Source organism: Culicoides brevitarsis, chromosome 1 (assembly GCF_036172545.1).
Source record: "Culicoides brevitarsis isolate CSIRO-B50_1 chromosome 1, AGI_CSIRO_Cbre_v1, whole genome shotgun sequence".
NCBI classification, from domain to species: Eukaryota; Metazoa; Arthropoda; class Insecta; order Diptera; family Ceratopogonidae; genus Culicoides; species Culicoides brevitarsis.
The window spans coordinates 26,150,230-26,166,903 of NC_087085.1; the positions used below are offsets into that span (position 1 = coordinate 26,150,230).

The 16,674-nt window shown below is 33.9% G+C and overlaps 3 protein-coding genes across 3 annotated transcripts; 1 reads left to right on the top strand and 2 right to left on the bottom strand.

Annotated features, from left to right (window-relative positions):
- Nucleotides 1-5: 5 nt before the first annotated feature.
- On the bottom strand, nt 6-3,364 carry LOC134831250 (gamma-tubulin complex component 5). The gene is made up of 4 exons (XM_063844933.1): nt 3,188-3,364; nt 944-3,133; nt 652-886; nt 6-595 (listed from the first exon to the last, which is right to left on the bottom strand). Exons 1-4 carry the CDS (start codon nt 3,269-3,271, stop codon nt 6-8), a joined length of 3,099 nt encoding a protein of 1,032 aa, XP_063701003.1. The 5' UTR covers nt 3,272-3,364.
- A 267-nt stretch (nt 3,365-3,631) lies between these two features.
- Nucleotides 3,632-4,721, top strand: LOC134837023 (dynein light chain Tctex-type). The gene is made up of 3 exons (XM_063852331.1): nt 3,632-3,765; nt 3,947-4,112; nt 4,175-4,721. Exons 1-3 carry the CDS (start codon nt 3,745-3,747, stop codon nt 4,321-4,323), a joined length of 336 nt encoding a protein of 111 aa, XP_063708401.1. The 5' UTR covers nt 3,632-3,744; the 3' UTR covers nt 4,324-4,721.
- Nucleotides 4,722-5,561: 840 nt separating this feature from the next.
- LOC134827056 (augmin complex subunit dgt5) lies at nt 5,562-9,249 on the bottom strand. The gene is made up of 5 exons (XM_063839589.1): nt 9,116-9,249; nt 8,064-9,062; nt 6,668-8,008; nt 6,428-6,609; nt 5,562-6,364 (listed from the first exon to the last, which is right to left on the bottom strand). The coding sequence occupies exons 2-5, from the start codon at nt 8,147-8,149 to the stop codon at nt 6,108-6,110; spliced, it is 1,866 nt and encodes a 621-aa protein (XP_063695659.1). The 5' UTR covers nt 8,150-9,062; nt 9,116-9,249; the 3' UTR covers nt 5,562-6,107.
- Nucleotides 9,250-16,674: the final 7,425 nt, after the last annotated feature.

Here is a 16,674-nt window from a genome sequence, read left to right on the forward strand (position 1 = left end):
TTTTATCAGTACGGGATGCAACAACTGAATGCCGAATGAAGTTCCGCCAAATGTTGTTTGCCCTTTTTGTGAATTTCCTTATTCAGCATATCGACTAAGCTGCGATGGCAAGTGATATACGTCTCCTCGATTTCATGGATGTGCACATCAATGCTTATGGCATCGTCGCTCACGCCTTCCTCTTCCAAGTCCATGGCAGTCGCCACGGCATTCCATTCGTCCCGGACAATGGCAACCAAGTTCAAAAGTTGATGAATACTGTCGCGGATGAGAGAATCTTCCGGTTTGAGGAAACAATCGCCATAAACGGTGGAAATGTAAGCTTCGTGCGCCGACGTAAGTTCACTGAGATTTCGTGCCTTGTCGATACGGTCGTCCAGCTGAGATTGCAACGCTACCATCACTTGTTGCACCAAATGACTATGCAGACATTGAAAAATGTAGATGACCCAGATGCGGACGATGATTAAACGACGCATCGTGATGTCGATGGGCGTGAATGGCGCGTAAGGGCGTCGATTTTTATACGTATCAGGGAAACGGAGATTCTCCAATGTCCAAATTGCCCATTTGATTTTCAGGAAAAATCGGAAAACTAAAAAAAAATGGTTTTGAAATACTGATTTTAAAACAAAAATTTATATTTCTTACCGTGATTGTACCGATTTAGACTTTTTTGATTGATAACAGTTTGCAAATTCACATCAACCACGTAAGTTATTGTTATTTCATCAATGGCATCTAAGACTTTTGTTGTATTGCAGTGAGATTCGGATCCGATTTCGACCCCAAAGTAACTGGCAGCGTCTCCTAAACGTCCAGAAAGGGCACTACTCAGTTGGAGACTTAGCATATATGCGTCCATCCATTCTTTACCAGCTTCAATCTGCAAAAAAAAAATATTTTTATCTCAAAATTTATCGAAAATCGAAGAAAATCTTACATCTGTGAACAAAACAGTATAAAATTCAAACATCAAATCACTCGCTTCCAGCAAATAAACGTTCCGCAAGTTGTTCAAGTGTGTCATCAGTTGGAATTCCTCCTTGTAGATTTGAATAACCAAGTTATCCGCAATCGCCAGCTTGGCATTCAGCATTTTCGATATGGTTTTTTGGATTATTTGATCGAACGGGAGTATTAGACTAGTGGTTGACTTTAATTTTTCAAACAAAAGCGGTTCAGTTTTGTTGTCAGTCTCGTTTTCGACGAGATTCAAGCTCTCTTGGCACGCCATCAGGAGAATTTCGTTCCCCATTTCCATGACTTCGTCCTTAAATTCGGCAATTTTGGTGTTTTTCTCTGATTGAAAGTCGTTAACGGACACCGAACTCATCATTGAGTCTGTCATCCCGCACGACATTTGACTCGATCGCATCGGATCAAAAGCAAATGAAATCGACATCATTCCATTTTCACTCGGCGACTCCGGATTCGTTCGAAATTTATTAATTTCCCCCAAAACGGTCTCCATGAAGACGTCATACATGTCAGAAGTACTTGAATTTTTGGACTTTATGTCGTTCATGCGATCCAAGCGTGCTAATACGCTCAGTGTGTCACCCGCATTCAACGAATGTCGCATCAACATACAAATAACGGGGTCTTTTTCAATGAGTTTCATGCGATTCGGACTGATACTCATGTCTTTGATGTTGAGTCGCGGGATATAGTCCCGTATTTGGTCGATGTCATCGACGCACGTTTGAATAAGGAACTCGTGTCGAAAGTCATCTAGTCGTCCATCGCTCCACCAAACATCGACAAGTGACAAATAGACGCGAATTGTGTTCAAGTACAACGCACTAGCGAGAGCCGCTTTCTCTGAACTGCTGGATTTGCGGATCCGTAAAAAGAGTCCCGCCAACAAATGCGCCGAACAAATGTGATTCGGGTATTTGTGCCAATCGATGATCGAAAAACGATGAATGTCCCACAAGTAGTCCAGTAATTTGAATTGCGGCTGCAAATGATTAAAAAGCTCCAACACGGAACTAACGATGCCCGGCTCTTGTTGCATCACAATTTTCTCTTTTTCAAGGATGGAATGTGTTATTAAGTCTAGACATCGCGACAGTTCCGAGGCATAAGCTTCCATGGTGTGCGGCGCTGTTCGTGTTTTTTTGCCGCCACCCTGGACTTTTTGGCAAAATTGTCGCAAAACATACATAATTGTCATCTTTTGCGTGAATACTTTCATGAACGATCGCAAGCCCTTCATTGTGACACTCGGGATTGAGACATGGGCATTCATGATGATGCGATCACTATCGATGCGGAAAAATTTGGCATCTATTGGCTTGACAAACATCCAGAAGATTTCGCGGAGCAAACAATATTCGGATGCCGTCGATATTTCCTCGATTTTGATGTAATTGTAGGAAGCGCGTGCCAGCAGTTGATTCCAATACTCGCAAAATGACGCAGACTGATACTTGCTGCTAGGAACACAAATGGACCGCGAATCTTTCCACCACTGACACTGAACAGATTCGGATAATTCCTTGCCAGCAACCGTCGAATCGAATTCGTGGTAGATAGGTACACGTTTAGGTGGCTCGAGTTTCGTGACAATTGTCACGGGTTTCGGTAAAATAGGTGGCTTTTCCAGAGACGACGTTAAGGACGACGCGACAGGTACCTCGGTAGTTGATGGCACATTATTGTGCTTTTTTGCTTCGTCATCCGAATCCGACCATTCACTCAAACTCGAATCGTCTGTGGCCTTGAAATCGACTCCAACGACATCCGCTTCCCGCAATTCCCGAATAATTTTACGTTCGAGCGTCTCATTTAGCTCGCCGTCTTCCGTATATTCTTCGAAAATTTCCGAATCATTCATCAAACGTTGTTTCAGCCCTCCAACTGGATTGTAGGCAATTTCCAACAAAAATGACAACACTCCCCACTGACAATCCCGTTCACGGTGATCCGTACACAGGGGATGACTGGCAAATTCTTCGACATTTTTCTTCAGTAGTTCGGCGTACTTGCCGTAATTGGCTTCCTTAAACTTTTCGTAGACACCCTCGTACTTCCTCCGTACTGCATGACTGTTTGTACTGAGATACCGATCGCAATTGACTTGGGCGTAGGCGAACTGACTAATTAATTTGAAATTAATATCGGATTCCTACGAAGAAAAAGACGATTAAAAAAAATTTATTGAGTAAAGACACAAACTCACATCGAAACCCGATAGAGATTTTATGAGGTGTGACAATAAATTCGATATTTCTTCATTTTTACGATGGGCTTCGCGACTTGCCATTATCTCCGCTGCCCTTAGGTGACCATGAAATTGGCGTAAATGGCCTTAAAATCACTTTAAAACACAATTTTTGGGAGCAGTTGGTTCGGTTTGTTTACTTCGAAACTTTTTTGACATTTGCATAATCAGGTCCGGATTTTGGGTGTGGCGCGCAACGAACGGGATCGTTCATAAATGACCTTCAAAAGATGTAAAATTTGATTTTTAATTTAATTATTTTTTAGTTTTAAATTATTTTTAGAATTAAAATCTTTAAAAATTTCATTAAAAAAATTTTACCTTAAAAAATCCATAAAATCGTTAAAAACGGTGATTTTTCCGAACCCTGGTCTCCATCTGACAGTTGCAACTGTCATTCAACTTCTGTTTTTAAATCCACCAGAATTTTCTGTGGCGAATTTCATCAAATTTCGGCACATAAACTCGCTTGATACCAAAACTAACGTGATAAAACTACACATTAAGTGACAAATATGGATGATTCGAAGGAAGAAGTAAGTAATCCCGTGAAATATCGCCAAAAAATCACAAAATTCTTCGCGTATTTGCATTTCGCTTGCGTCATTGAAAATTCATCAAAATTTCGATGGTGATTGATCACACAATGTCCTAGCAACGGCCGCTTTTAGACTACTGCAAGTGGAAAAATCTAATGGAATTTCGTTTGTTTTGCAGAATCAATTTGTCGTGGACGATGTTTCGAAGATCATCAAGGAAGCAATCGAGAACACAATTGGCGGGAATGTCTATCAGCACGACAAAGTCAATAACTGGACGGGAGCCGTAGTGGAAAATTGCCTGAATGTCTTGACCAAATTACAAAAGCCTTACAAATACATCGGTGAGTTTTAGACTTTTAACAATAATTTTGAAACAACTCTTAATTTTCCGGCTTTCTTTTAGTTACTTGTATGATTATGCAGAAGAATGGCGCAGGATTGCACACGGCATCGTCCTGCTTTTGGAACAATGAAACAGACGGAAGTTGTACGGTGCGTTGGGAGAACAAGACAATGTACTGTATCGTTTCCGTGTTTGGCCTTGCAATCTAATTAAATGTAAAAAAAAAGATATTTTAAGAAAAGTAGATGAAGAAGTGATGAAAGACATTTTCCTGTTGGATGGAGCTTTGCGCGAAAAATGCTCAAAATTTTAAGTAGATAGCGTTAAATTTCGTTTTTTGGAGATATTTATTTTTTAGGAGGCCATTTATTTTGTAGTTAGAGTCATTCACACAACTAAATACCTAGTTAGACGTGACTTGAAACATAATCAGTGTGTTCAATCCGCACCATCATCATCACCCGTTATGAAGAAAAAAAAATACCAATTAAATTATATTTTACGAATAACAAGCTTTCATGCGAATTCTGTAATAACAATTTGTATTATTTCTAATTCTAATTAAATTTTAAGTTTTTTATTTTGATTAATAAATAAAATCATTAATTTGCAAACCAAATCTTCAAATATTTTTTGGATGAGCGGAAGGTAAGGGTGTTACAAAAATATATCTTGTTTCACGTTTCCTTTACCCCATCATTTTCATTAAAATTATCATGATAAATTGTGTTTTTGAAATACTTTTACGTATGATATAGATAATTTCTTAAAATCCATTAAAAAAAATCTGAAAAAAAATTATTTTAGGTCGCTCTCATTTATTTTTGAAATATTTTCCAATGCCCCATTTTCAAAAATCTAATAGGAAAAAAATAAAAATTGTAAAAAAATTATTCAAAAATAGTTGTGAATTTTTTTTTTACTTTTGAACAATAGTTTCTTGCAAAAAAAATTAAAATAAATTAAATTTTTGACTTTTATTTAAAAATAAAAATAAAATGTTTACGGTCAAAAATTGTTTCAAAAATTCTTATTTAATATGAAAAGAAATTTTGAAAAAAAATTAAGCAAAAAATTGGAAAAAATTAGAGCATTTCTATTGATATTCATTCGAAAATCAGTCAAACTAAAATATTAGAGAAAATAATTTAAAATTTAACAATTTTACAAGTTGTTTTTTATGAAAAAAATCTTAAAATTATTCATAGTTTCCATAGCCCTTATCCCCCTTTCGAAAATGTAACACAGAACGAAATATTACTTGGAATACCCTTTGTCATTTTTGACAGCTTTGACCGTTGAATAGCAAAAAAAAATAACAACAAACATTTTTTTCTCATTAAAAATGGATTTTCAATCCTTTTTGAGCCATTGCGAAAGCTCTGCATCTCAAGCAGCCGAAATCCATCAATCATTAGAACAAGAAACCAGCCAACTGACCGATATTTTCCAAGAAATTCTACAAAACAAAAAAATAGACGAAGAATATGAAGAAAAGCTTCAAAACATTGTCGAAATGCACGAATTTATGGAAAACCAGGAAATAGAAAAGATTCGAATTAATCAACAAATAAAGAAGGAAATTTCCCGCAAAGAAATTTTAGAGGCAGCTCTTCAAAAAGTGATCAATACTGCGCAACGAGGCCCATCCGAAAGCGACGTACAAAAAATGTACGAGAAAAATTTAAAAAGTTACATTTTACGACGAATTACCGGCATCACACTCGATTTGGATGAAACGAAAGGAGGCAATGTCGCAGGATGGATAACAAACATGAGAACATCGACTTTCGAGTCATTTGCCTACAAAAAAGGTGAAAAGACAGAAAAAGAGATCAGCGAAGCACTGTGGGAACGAATAGGAAACCGAGACCCAGTTAGTCACGATATGTGGACGCAACCGGGACTGTTTGATGATGAAGAAAATTGATTTTTAAACGTGTTTTTAATGTAAAAATGAAAGAATTTATTAGAATAGAGTTGTAAGGAACAATTATTCTTTTTGACGATTAATTAAGGAATGATAGTACATGCTAAATTCATTCTCGTAATCGCTGTAGGGACGTCCATTGAACAAAATTGACGCTGGAACGAGCTTTTTTAGAGGATTTTGTTTCACAAAGTCCATCAATTCTTCGCAAGTGGCAATACTCTCTTTCGTAGCACCGTAATAAAAGGCTATTTTATCGATTAATTCAGTGATTGCTTCGTAATTTTGATTCAAACGATCCGTTAGTTCGGTTTCTGATACTAAAAAATAATTTTAAACATTAATTTAAATTATTTTCGAGAAAATTTTAAAAGAAATAATACTTGTGTTTGGTTTGAATCCCACATCCAGAGGTTTTTTAAGACGTTCAACGTCATTTTTGAACTTTGCTTGTTTCTTCACATGGTCTTGGAGCTCATTAATACTCCAAGAACTACTGAACAAAGTAGCAACTTGATGAGGATCCACATTTAAAGCCAATATAAAGGGATACGAATTGACCAAACTGTGGAAAATAAAAAGATTAAATAATTTTTTATAAAAAAAAATGTTTTAAAACTCACCTCTGGAACACGGGAGACTGATATTTGAGTTTTTCTATCGGAAGTTGTTCCAGTAATTCGAGTTCGTTGTTGTATTGCATCGAAAGATTCATCACGGTCGTCGTTCCAGGTGCAAAATTACTCGTGACATTTGTTGATCCCATTACTGTTGTGTTTAACTTGAACTTATTTCGAACAAAATCTTCGTTGAATTTCCTCTCGTTCTCTAATTTGTTCTTAACTTGATAGATTTTCGTGACTTCACCTTCCAAATCTTGCACCAACGACTCCAGCTGGTTGTACAGCCGATGCGTTTCTTCCGTCATCATTTTCGTGCCTTGATAATCGATTTGCTCCTGGATTTTCGTATGTTTCTCACGAATGTCATCGGAAACTTTGTCAATATATTTCAAATCGGCATCCAGCACCATATGCTTGGCCATTGTAAGGACAAATTGTTCGATCAACTGTTGATTATCGGAATTATTTAAATCACCGACGAGGTTTTCATCGACACAACAAGCCAGCGACTCCAAGACTTCGTCGTTACCGGATGTCAATGCATCAACTTTGGGCTTCAGTTCTTTCTTTATTTTCAATTTTGTGAGTAATTCCTTGCCGTTGATGAAGGTGATGGCATAATCCAATGTCGCTTCGACTGCTTCTCGTTTATTTTTTGGCTTCAGCGATGCTTGTCGCGACTTCATTTCATCCGTTATTGCTCGCATTTCGTTAATTAATTTGTCCTGACACGAAATTAGGGCGCGCCACAAGACGATACGAGGCACGGGATCAATTAAATCTCGCATCGATGACCAAATTTGAGTTTGGGCTGCTTCAGAGTCCGTTTCGTTGAGGGATCGCGAATAAAATTCATCGAGAACTGCGTGACAATCACGTAAAATTTTCTCGATAACAAAAGGTTTGATGATCGCACATTCATTTTTCGTTGGTTTCGAGCCCGGGGAGAACGCTTTCAGGATATCTTCTTGCTTGGCACGTTCCTTCGACAATTTATTCTTCAAATCCTCGAGTTTCATTTGGAGCAAAATATTTTTGGCGTTTGCCAAATCTGCTTTTTCCTCAGCTCGCATGAGATCCATCTCAATTTCATTCACTTTTGCGTGTCTTTCGCTGAAACTTTTTGCTGTTTTTGCGAATCCAGCTTCCAATTTCTTGCATTCTTCATTAGCAGCTTTAATTTCTTTGTATAATTTGAATTGCGGAGGCATCTGACCTTTATTCGCTTTGAGTCGCGCATGATGATGCACCTTTAGCTGATCCCGGATCCTGATGGCATCTTGTCGCGGTCGCACTCGACTCATAATATCATCGAATATCAAGTTGTTTTTGCTCAATAATCTGCAAAAAAGAATAAAAATATCAAAAAATCCTCTTCCAAATAATTTTTACTCACAATTTTATGTTGTTTTTGTTCGGGACAAATTGATCTGGGATGCCCATTCGCTCGATCCAGGCATAGAATTCACTTTCGGTGTTCATTTTTGCAAATATTTTATATTTTTAACAGAAAATTGACGAATTAAATGGACAAAAACATCCAAAGAGAGAACAAAAATTGAATGGCGGTTGATATTTGACGTTTTTGTTCCACTTTCCGACCGCGATTCGAGTTGTCAAGTGAATGAAGCCGTTGAAAAATTAAATTTCTTGTTTTTTATGGATACAATTTCTCTATTAAATACGAATATTGAGATAATACAATGGTAACAGTCAAAAATTCTTCTGGATTTTTCTTCAAAATGTCTTGTAAGAGACTTTCAGCGCAATCTCTGGTGCTCAAATTCAATATTTTGATGTAAAATTGAATATTGTCAGGAAGTAACTTAAAAAATTTCTCATCCCCGAGTTTGTATTTCACGTCACTTATGAGAAAATCGCTGATTTCTGCGGTAACTGTTCGGCAAAACTTTTTTTCCTCAGCTTTTTCAATGAAATATTTGAGGACTTCCCTAAAAAATTCTCCACTACTGTCATTAATGCATATTTCGTAGATTTGTGAGTATCCATCGATGAATCTGATTAAATCCCATCCCTCATTATCGCTTTCTACGGCAATTTTGTCAAGTTTTTGTCGAATTTCCGCAAAGTTTAGTCGTATTAGTTGCGAGATTAACTGAGGAGAGCATTTTTCCTTTGCCGCTTGGTTCCATAATTTATCGAAAAGATTTTGTAACTTCTCTTGATCGAGATTTTCCGAAGATTTTTCGACTTCTAAAAGGAATTCAGCGGTGAAGCGATCGTCAAATGGTGTTGCAATCAATAATAAATCAAGAATTTCTTCTAAATTAGCAGTTTTGTTGGTAAATTTCAGTGAATCGTCATTTTTCATTTGATTTAGAATCGTCGCCGGTAGAATATCAGTTCGGTTTTTCAAATTCCTGATGTAATTTGCCTAAAAGAAGAAATATTTTATTTCCATTTTTTAGCGGAAAAATTTTTACCTACCAAGAGTTTTGTGGATTTTCTTGTTTTATCTCTCCAAACTGCTTCAATTAAAGACTTTTCATCGTGAATTTGGGTAGATTTTTCATCAATTATCGAGCAATCGTCAAAGTCCATCCCGAATTTTGTTTGTTTTGATCGTCAGCTGATTCAGTGCCGCCTGGCAGATTTGACACAAAAAACGACAGTTTTCCTCATGGCACGTCACTGAACGGTTCAGTCGATCAAATGGAAGCCGAAGAACCAGATTTAAAATCCATCGAAGACATCCTCCTGGTCAAAGCAATCTTCGAAAAATCAGGATGGAGCGTAGCCGGATCACCGCACGAAGCCTTGTTGATCAAAAAACTTTCTGTGGCTTGTCTTAAAATCGATAAAAATCTAAAGATGACTGGATTTCTCTTTGGAAAATCAATTTTTGGTATTCAATTAGCACGACTGAGTTTAGACAGTATCAAAGCGAAGCTGAAGCTGCTCGAAATTAATCTTTTTAATACTTACGGTCTGGAACTGCCAAGTACGGAAAAACTCTTGAAAATTTTTGCAGCACCTCCAGTGCCCCAGGAAAGAAAAATAGTAAAAGCTAAACGAGGACGTCCAAAACGTTCGCTGAAAAAACCGAAAATTGTCAACGATGAGAATCAAAATTGTGTCAACTTACCGGAAAATCAAAAGAAAATACAGAAGAAACGAAAATTGAAAGATGAAACTGTTGCCAAAAGTCGTCCTGTTCCAAAGAGACAAAAAAAGAAATAATTTTTACTAAATTTTAATGATAATTTTTAACGAAGACTGTATGAAAAATAAAAAAAAATAAAATTGTTGATCGAAAAATTAAATTTGAATGTTTATTTGCGCTCCGCAATTATCCGAAAATTGAGTGAAGAAAAAAATTTAATGAAAAAAATTCAATTTTGAAAAAAAATATTTTTTAAAAAATATTTTTGAAAATTGTGAATTTTTTTAATTCTAATTTTTAGCTGCTCCAACTTTGATTCCAATTTTTTTCGATTTAATTTTCTTTTTGGAGAGAAAATTATACATTTTATCAGTTGTATCGATATTTTCCAAACAATTCAAATTTAAATAAGAATCATAAAAAATTTTAAATTTAAGCTCAGAAACCAGAAAAAAAAATTGTTTAAAAATATTTTCGACAAATTACCTATTAAAAATGTTCAAAAAACTGCAATTTTTGTGAATTTTCAACATTTTTGCCACATTATATTTGCAAGAAGGAACAAAAATTTAAAAAAAAAATCAATTTACCCACTTTGATCAAATTCTAAGGTACGCCACTGATCAATCCAGTGCCAACTAACCTCAATCATGGCGTCGCTTGAAATTAAGTCTCTGGAAAACGTAATTTCCGCGAAAAAAACATTCACAAATCAGGGATGGAAAGTCATGTGGAACGTGTCCGATGAGATTGTCTACATCAAACGCGAAAATTCGTCTTCGTTCCTCAAAATTAGCAAGAATTTGAAAATGATTGGCGTTCACTGCAAGGAAAACATTTTCGAGATGTCATTCGCCAAACTCTCCTTGAACGACATCGAATCGACTCTGAAAACATTGGAAAAACAGGTTGCCCTTCGATCTGCCAGCGAAACATCGCGTGACTCTCAAAATGGGGACGAGCTTTTGCAGGAAATCGAAACGAATGACAACGAAAGACCCGGAAATCGTAAGAAATCCGAGGATTTCAGACGCTATTCGACTGACGACACGATAGAAGCGGGCTCAGGCCCAAAAATTTTATGGAAATGCGATAGCTGCTCGAAGGAATTCAGATGCAAGGAACAAATGAAGCTGCATAAAGAGGTGATGCATAAGGTGAAAGTTGAAAATCGAACACAATCTGATCCAAAGCAAGAGGGCTTGAAACCTTATTGCAGTGATTGTAAGAGATATTTTTGCTCCAACACAAGTTTGGAGAATCACAAAAGTAGAAAAACACACAAGGAAAAGTTATTCGTTTCTGATTCTTTGGAATGCAAAATTTGCAATCGTCGTTTTGAGACAAAGGGCGGACAAATAAGTCATTTCAAATCAAATTTACACAAAAATGCATCGAAATGGACAAAAAAGAAATTTAATCTTCCAGCAGAAAAAGTCAACCTAAGAAGACAGTCACTTGTTGCAAAGCCGGGAATCTTTAAATGCAAAATCTGCAACTTGCAATTTCTCAGATACACCGATCTGGATTTGCACAAAAAGTTCAAGCACAACAAACCGAAAGTTACTGTGGAAAATCTTCGTGCTTATCGAAAGCCACAGAGTCTCGGAGCTTCCACAATTGCGACCGCAGTAGAAGCAGGAACAATTTCAAACAAAACAAGTCGTCAAGAAGCAGAAAATCCACAAAAAGAAGCAATCGTGAAAGTAGAGCCGAACGATCCGGAAGTGAAATTGGAGAAAATTGACGAAAATCAACCTGCGACTTTTAGTTCTCCTAATAGTTACATAATTATTTCTAGTGATAGTGAGGAGAGCACTTCAGAATCAGAGTCAGATGATGACTGACTTCCTTCTTGCAGCTAGAATTCTATGAGTTTGATACTTTTGACTTTTTTTCTACTATTTTTTTCATTATTGTGTTATTTTTTATTATTTAAATAAATCGTATTTAAGCAATTTTCGAGTTTTTTTAATTTTATTTTGGACAGTTATATTTGAAATTCACAAACATTTTAATTTGGTCAAAAAATATTAAAAATAATACAGAAAATATAAAAAAAATATAAAGAAAATAAAAAAAAATATTAAAAAAATATATTAAAAAAATATATAAAAAAATTATAAAAAAAATAAAAAAAAAAATAATATTAAAAAATGTATTTTATGAAGTTTTCAACTTCTAAAACAAATTTATATTGAAAAAAAAAATAAAAAAAAAACAATGTATAAAGTATGAAACAAGTAAAATTCGAGGAGATTAAAATAAAACAAACTATAAAGCAAGAAACAAGTACCATTATGAGACTAAGACTTATCATATCATGAATTTCTCTCTGAGCTCGTCAAACTTTTAGGGTCAAAATTAAAATACACTCCTGACCAAAATGATATAAATTCGTTTTTTTTGCTAACATTGTGCGCTGACTCGAGTAGATTATTTTTCTCTATGGAACATATGCTCGGAAACACATAGTTTCGACGCCAACCCGTTAGAAGCAAAATTTTTTGTTGAGTTCAATATAAAAAAAAAATTGGTAATAAGGCAAGTACAATTTCAAAAAATGTTTCACATTATTTTGGACCTCAAAAAGTAAAGAGGTGGGAGTAATGAATAATGATAATGGAAAACAATGATATTGATGATTTTTCCATCTTATACACTATTTTTAAAGAGCTTTTACATTAAATTGTGTGCTTTGAAGACATTTTGCATCTTTTGTTTTAAAATTTTGACAAATTTTCGGAAAAAAAAATTTCAAGAAAAAATTAAAAAAAATTTTAACGACTTTTTTGAAACTTAAAAATTTTTGGCAAATTTCAAACTTTATTTTTTTTAAAATTTTTTCTATGAAAATTAGTCTAACCCTTTAAAAGTTGCAAAATATAACAAAAATTATAGATTTCAACCAATTTTTGATGATTTCTAGTCATTTTTCGTATGTTTTGAAGGTTAAAATATTTCAAAACTATTATCATTATTCCATTATTCCCTCCTTGAATTTTCGGAAAAAGTTAGGTGGGAGGACATCTGAAACATTTTTTGAAATTGCACTTGCCTAATACAGAAAATAATAATTTTATTAAAAAAACAGGAAAGTCTAAGAATCTAAAAATTTTAACAATTAATTTCTATTTAATTTTTTTTAAATAAATATTTTTACCGCATTTTGAAAAACTAAAAAAAAATTTGAAATACTTTTTTTTTTGCCTTTTTTACGAATTTACTAACTTTAATTTGTTTTTGTAACTAAAATTTAAAAAAAATCGTAAAAAAACTGATAAAATTTAACTTCTTAATTAGGAGAAAATGAAAATGTTTACGAAATTATTTATTATTTTTATATTATAAAAATTATTTGAAATCTAAATTTTAAGAAAATTTAAAACAAAAAACTTATAATTTTATCAAATTTTCTAATTACTAACAAATTAAAAAAATATTTAAATAACTATATTTTTTTCTTAACAATTTTAAATCTTTTCTCATTATAAAATTTATATTTTCATGTCCTTCCTAGTTCTGTACCTCCTTAAAAAAAACAAGCTACGTCACTGTCTCAAATCAGTTTTGTGTTGCAACTACAAAAAAAAATGTCGTCTTCTGTGTTGAATTTTTTGGAAAATCTCGTTTTCTCGAAGGACAATCTCTCCCAGCTCGGATGGAAAGTCATGTGGAACAGCACTGAAAAATGTTATTTCATCAAACGTGAAGATTCAACGTCATTCCTCCAAATTGATAAGAATAGCAAAGTGTCTGGGATCCGAAACGATAAAGTGCTTTTTGAGATGACTTTTTCGGAACTTACGCTAGAAACAATCCAAAAGACACTGGAATTATTAGATATTAAGGAAAATCCCGCTGCAGAAACTGAAACTGAAGAAGAAAACGTGAGCATTTTGGATCAAATTAAGCCAGTAAAGAACGCGAAAGAATTATTTGAAGCATTTGAAGGGGCCAATAAGAAACCCATTGATCATGTTTTTAAGAAACCAAAACTTCAAGCAATTCGGGTCCGTAGAATGACCATCCAAACACCAAACATTAAAACTGGACCTCAGCTGGAACGCATCAAAAATCGCAGGATGACTATTCAAACTCCAATCATCGAAACGGAAGAAAAGAAATTCTTCTGCAAAATTTGTGATTCGAGCTATGCAACCAGAAAAGGTTTCAGGGTCCATAAATTCAGTATTAAACATCAAGAAAATGTGAAGAAAATATCTATGTGGCAATGTAAAATTTGTGATTTTTGTGCTTTGTCCAAATCAGGCTTGATGGCACATCTCCGGCACCGCCATCAACAAGTTACCAAAAAAGATTTACCTGAAAATTCGGAACAAATGGATGTAGATGAAATTTTTACGGATGAACCAATGGAAATTGAAGAAATTTCCTCTGTCAAAACTTTTACCACTTTTCGTACTCCTACCAAGAAACACGCAACTGAAGTCCCATTAAGCCCTTTAAAAGTTATGTTTGCCAAAACGCGTTCTAATTCACTTTTTTAAATAAATCATCGTAATTTTGAAAGAAAAAATAATTTTTATGTTTCAACTCTTTTAGCCCCTCAACACAAAGTACGCTACTGATCATCTCAGCTGTTCAATGTTGTTGCTTCTAACCTCAAAAATGGCATCGTCGAAGTTTGAATTACTGAAAAATATTGTTTCTGACCGGGAACAGCTTCAAATTTTGGGTTGGAAAGCTGCGTTAGATTTTTCGGAGGAGTGCCTCTTCATTAAACGAGAGAATTCAACGTCTTTCATCAGAATCGATACAAATTTCAAGATTATTGGAGTGCGATGCAGACAAAAAGTTTTCGAAATAAAATTGAAAAAACTCACCCTTGAAGGAATTAGTAAAGTTTTAGTGCTTTTGGAAACAGAATTACCTGATGCCGTTCCACATGAGAAAATTCCTTTGCTGGATCCACCCAAACCGGTCAAGGTTGTTCCAGAAAATTACTTCGAAACGAACAACAACAGCACTCGACCTCGAAATTCTCGGAAGCCGACTCACCTTAAAATTTTCAGTTGCAGCATTTGTGAAAAAAGCTTCTACAGGAAAGAAAAACTGGAAGAACACCAAGCTCGCGATCACAAAGGTCACATTTGGAGATGCAATTTCTGTCCAAAAGAGTTTAGATTTATGTCACAATTGACACAGCATGAAAGAGTTACTCATGGTCCACCAATCGTGATGCATGAAAAGGTCACAAATAATGTCGAAGCTGAAAATTCGTCAAAAACTTTGGAAGTTCAGATATCGGAAGTGGAAAAAGAGATACAAATATTACCCAAAAAGAAGAAGAAAGCTTATTGCGAAATTTGTAAGGATTATTTCGGGTGTAATTTCAGTCTGAGGCGCCATGAAAAGAGCAAGACTCACAAACAAAATTTAGCAAAGGTAAAAGAGATCCAAGCCAATGTCGAAAAAAATGTGCAAAATTTTGGTGAATTTAATAGCAGTAACTCCACATCAGAAATGCCGCCACTACGACTTGATTCTACAGATGCGGAGCAGGACTCTCAAGAGAGTGCACCAATGATTTGGACTCCCAATCAAGACATGTATGAAGTTTTGAAAGCGAAAGATAGCACTGAAAATCTTAAAATTATATTGAAAAAGATCGATAGCGCTAAATATTCATCAGGTTAATCGTTTGGATTCTGAGAAGCTGTCGGTGTAGCAAAAAAGTTTTTTTCTTTTTTGACCAGAAATTATTTTTGTATGCTTTTTTGTAGTCGATACATTTTTGTTTAATGAAACGCGATTTAAATGTATTAATAAATATACATGAACAAATTTATAATTATTAATATTATTTTTTTTTTAGACAAAAAAGGCAATTTTGAACAGCAAAAAGACTTCTGATGTTTTATGAAATTTAATATTTTTGAATTTTTTGTTTGTAATTTTGAAAGTTTGTAACCTGAAATTTTAATTTTTTATCGCCGAATTAATATTATTTTATATTACATACATTTAAATTTGATTTCTTTGAAATATTAAACAAAATATTTAAAAATATAAATTTTTGAAAACAAAAAAATAGGAAACGTCTTTTGTATAATTTAATTGAAAAAAGTAATTCTTCATTATTTTATTTTCCAAAAACCTTCAGGAACATAATACTCGAAAACTGATAGTTTTTTTTTTTGTTAAGAAAACGGGAAAAAAACAAAAGAGTTTTTGCAAATGAATCACTTCTTCATCTTCAATAATTAATTCTTAGAAAGAGAGATGAAAATGACCGAGTTTCTCGTGCATTATGTTCTCATTAATTTTAACTTACCTTGCATTTAGATGTTATTTTGTTGAATAAAAATAATATTTTTTTTTTATAAAAATTGACATTATTTATTTTGTTATTCATTTATTTTTTTATTTCTATTGTTTAAAACTATCAAGTCAGTAATTCCAAATGGTTATCTTATTCTACTTTAATATTCTATTTTTTTCTGAATTATTTTATTTTAAAAGGGGAAACACTTTTTTACTCTTTGGAATTCTTTGTCTTTTTTTCTTAGTTTTTTTGGTATTAAATTTCATTCAAATCTTTTCATACACTCGCATACATTTTCAATCAGTCTCTTACCTTTAATGATAATTAATTAATAATAATGAATAGAGTTGATGATGAAGATGATTTTTTAAAGAGTTTTAATAATTAATATAATATAATTTTTAATGGTTAAATCAATAATTGCTTAAGTATTTATGAGGGTAATTTGTTTGTAAGCGATATGCGATGATGATTGATTAATAACAAGCGAAAAACATTTAAAAAGTGAGAGGAAATATTAATATTTTTATCTGTTTATTTGTTTGCTTGTTTGTTTATATAAATATATTTTATTATTTATATGAGGTGAAAAAT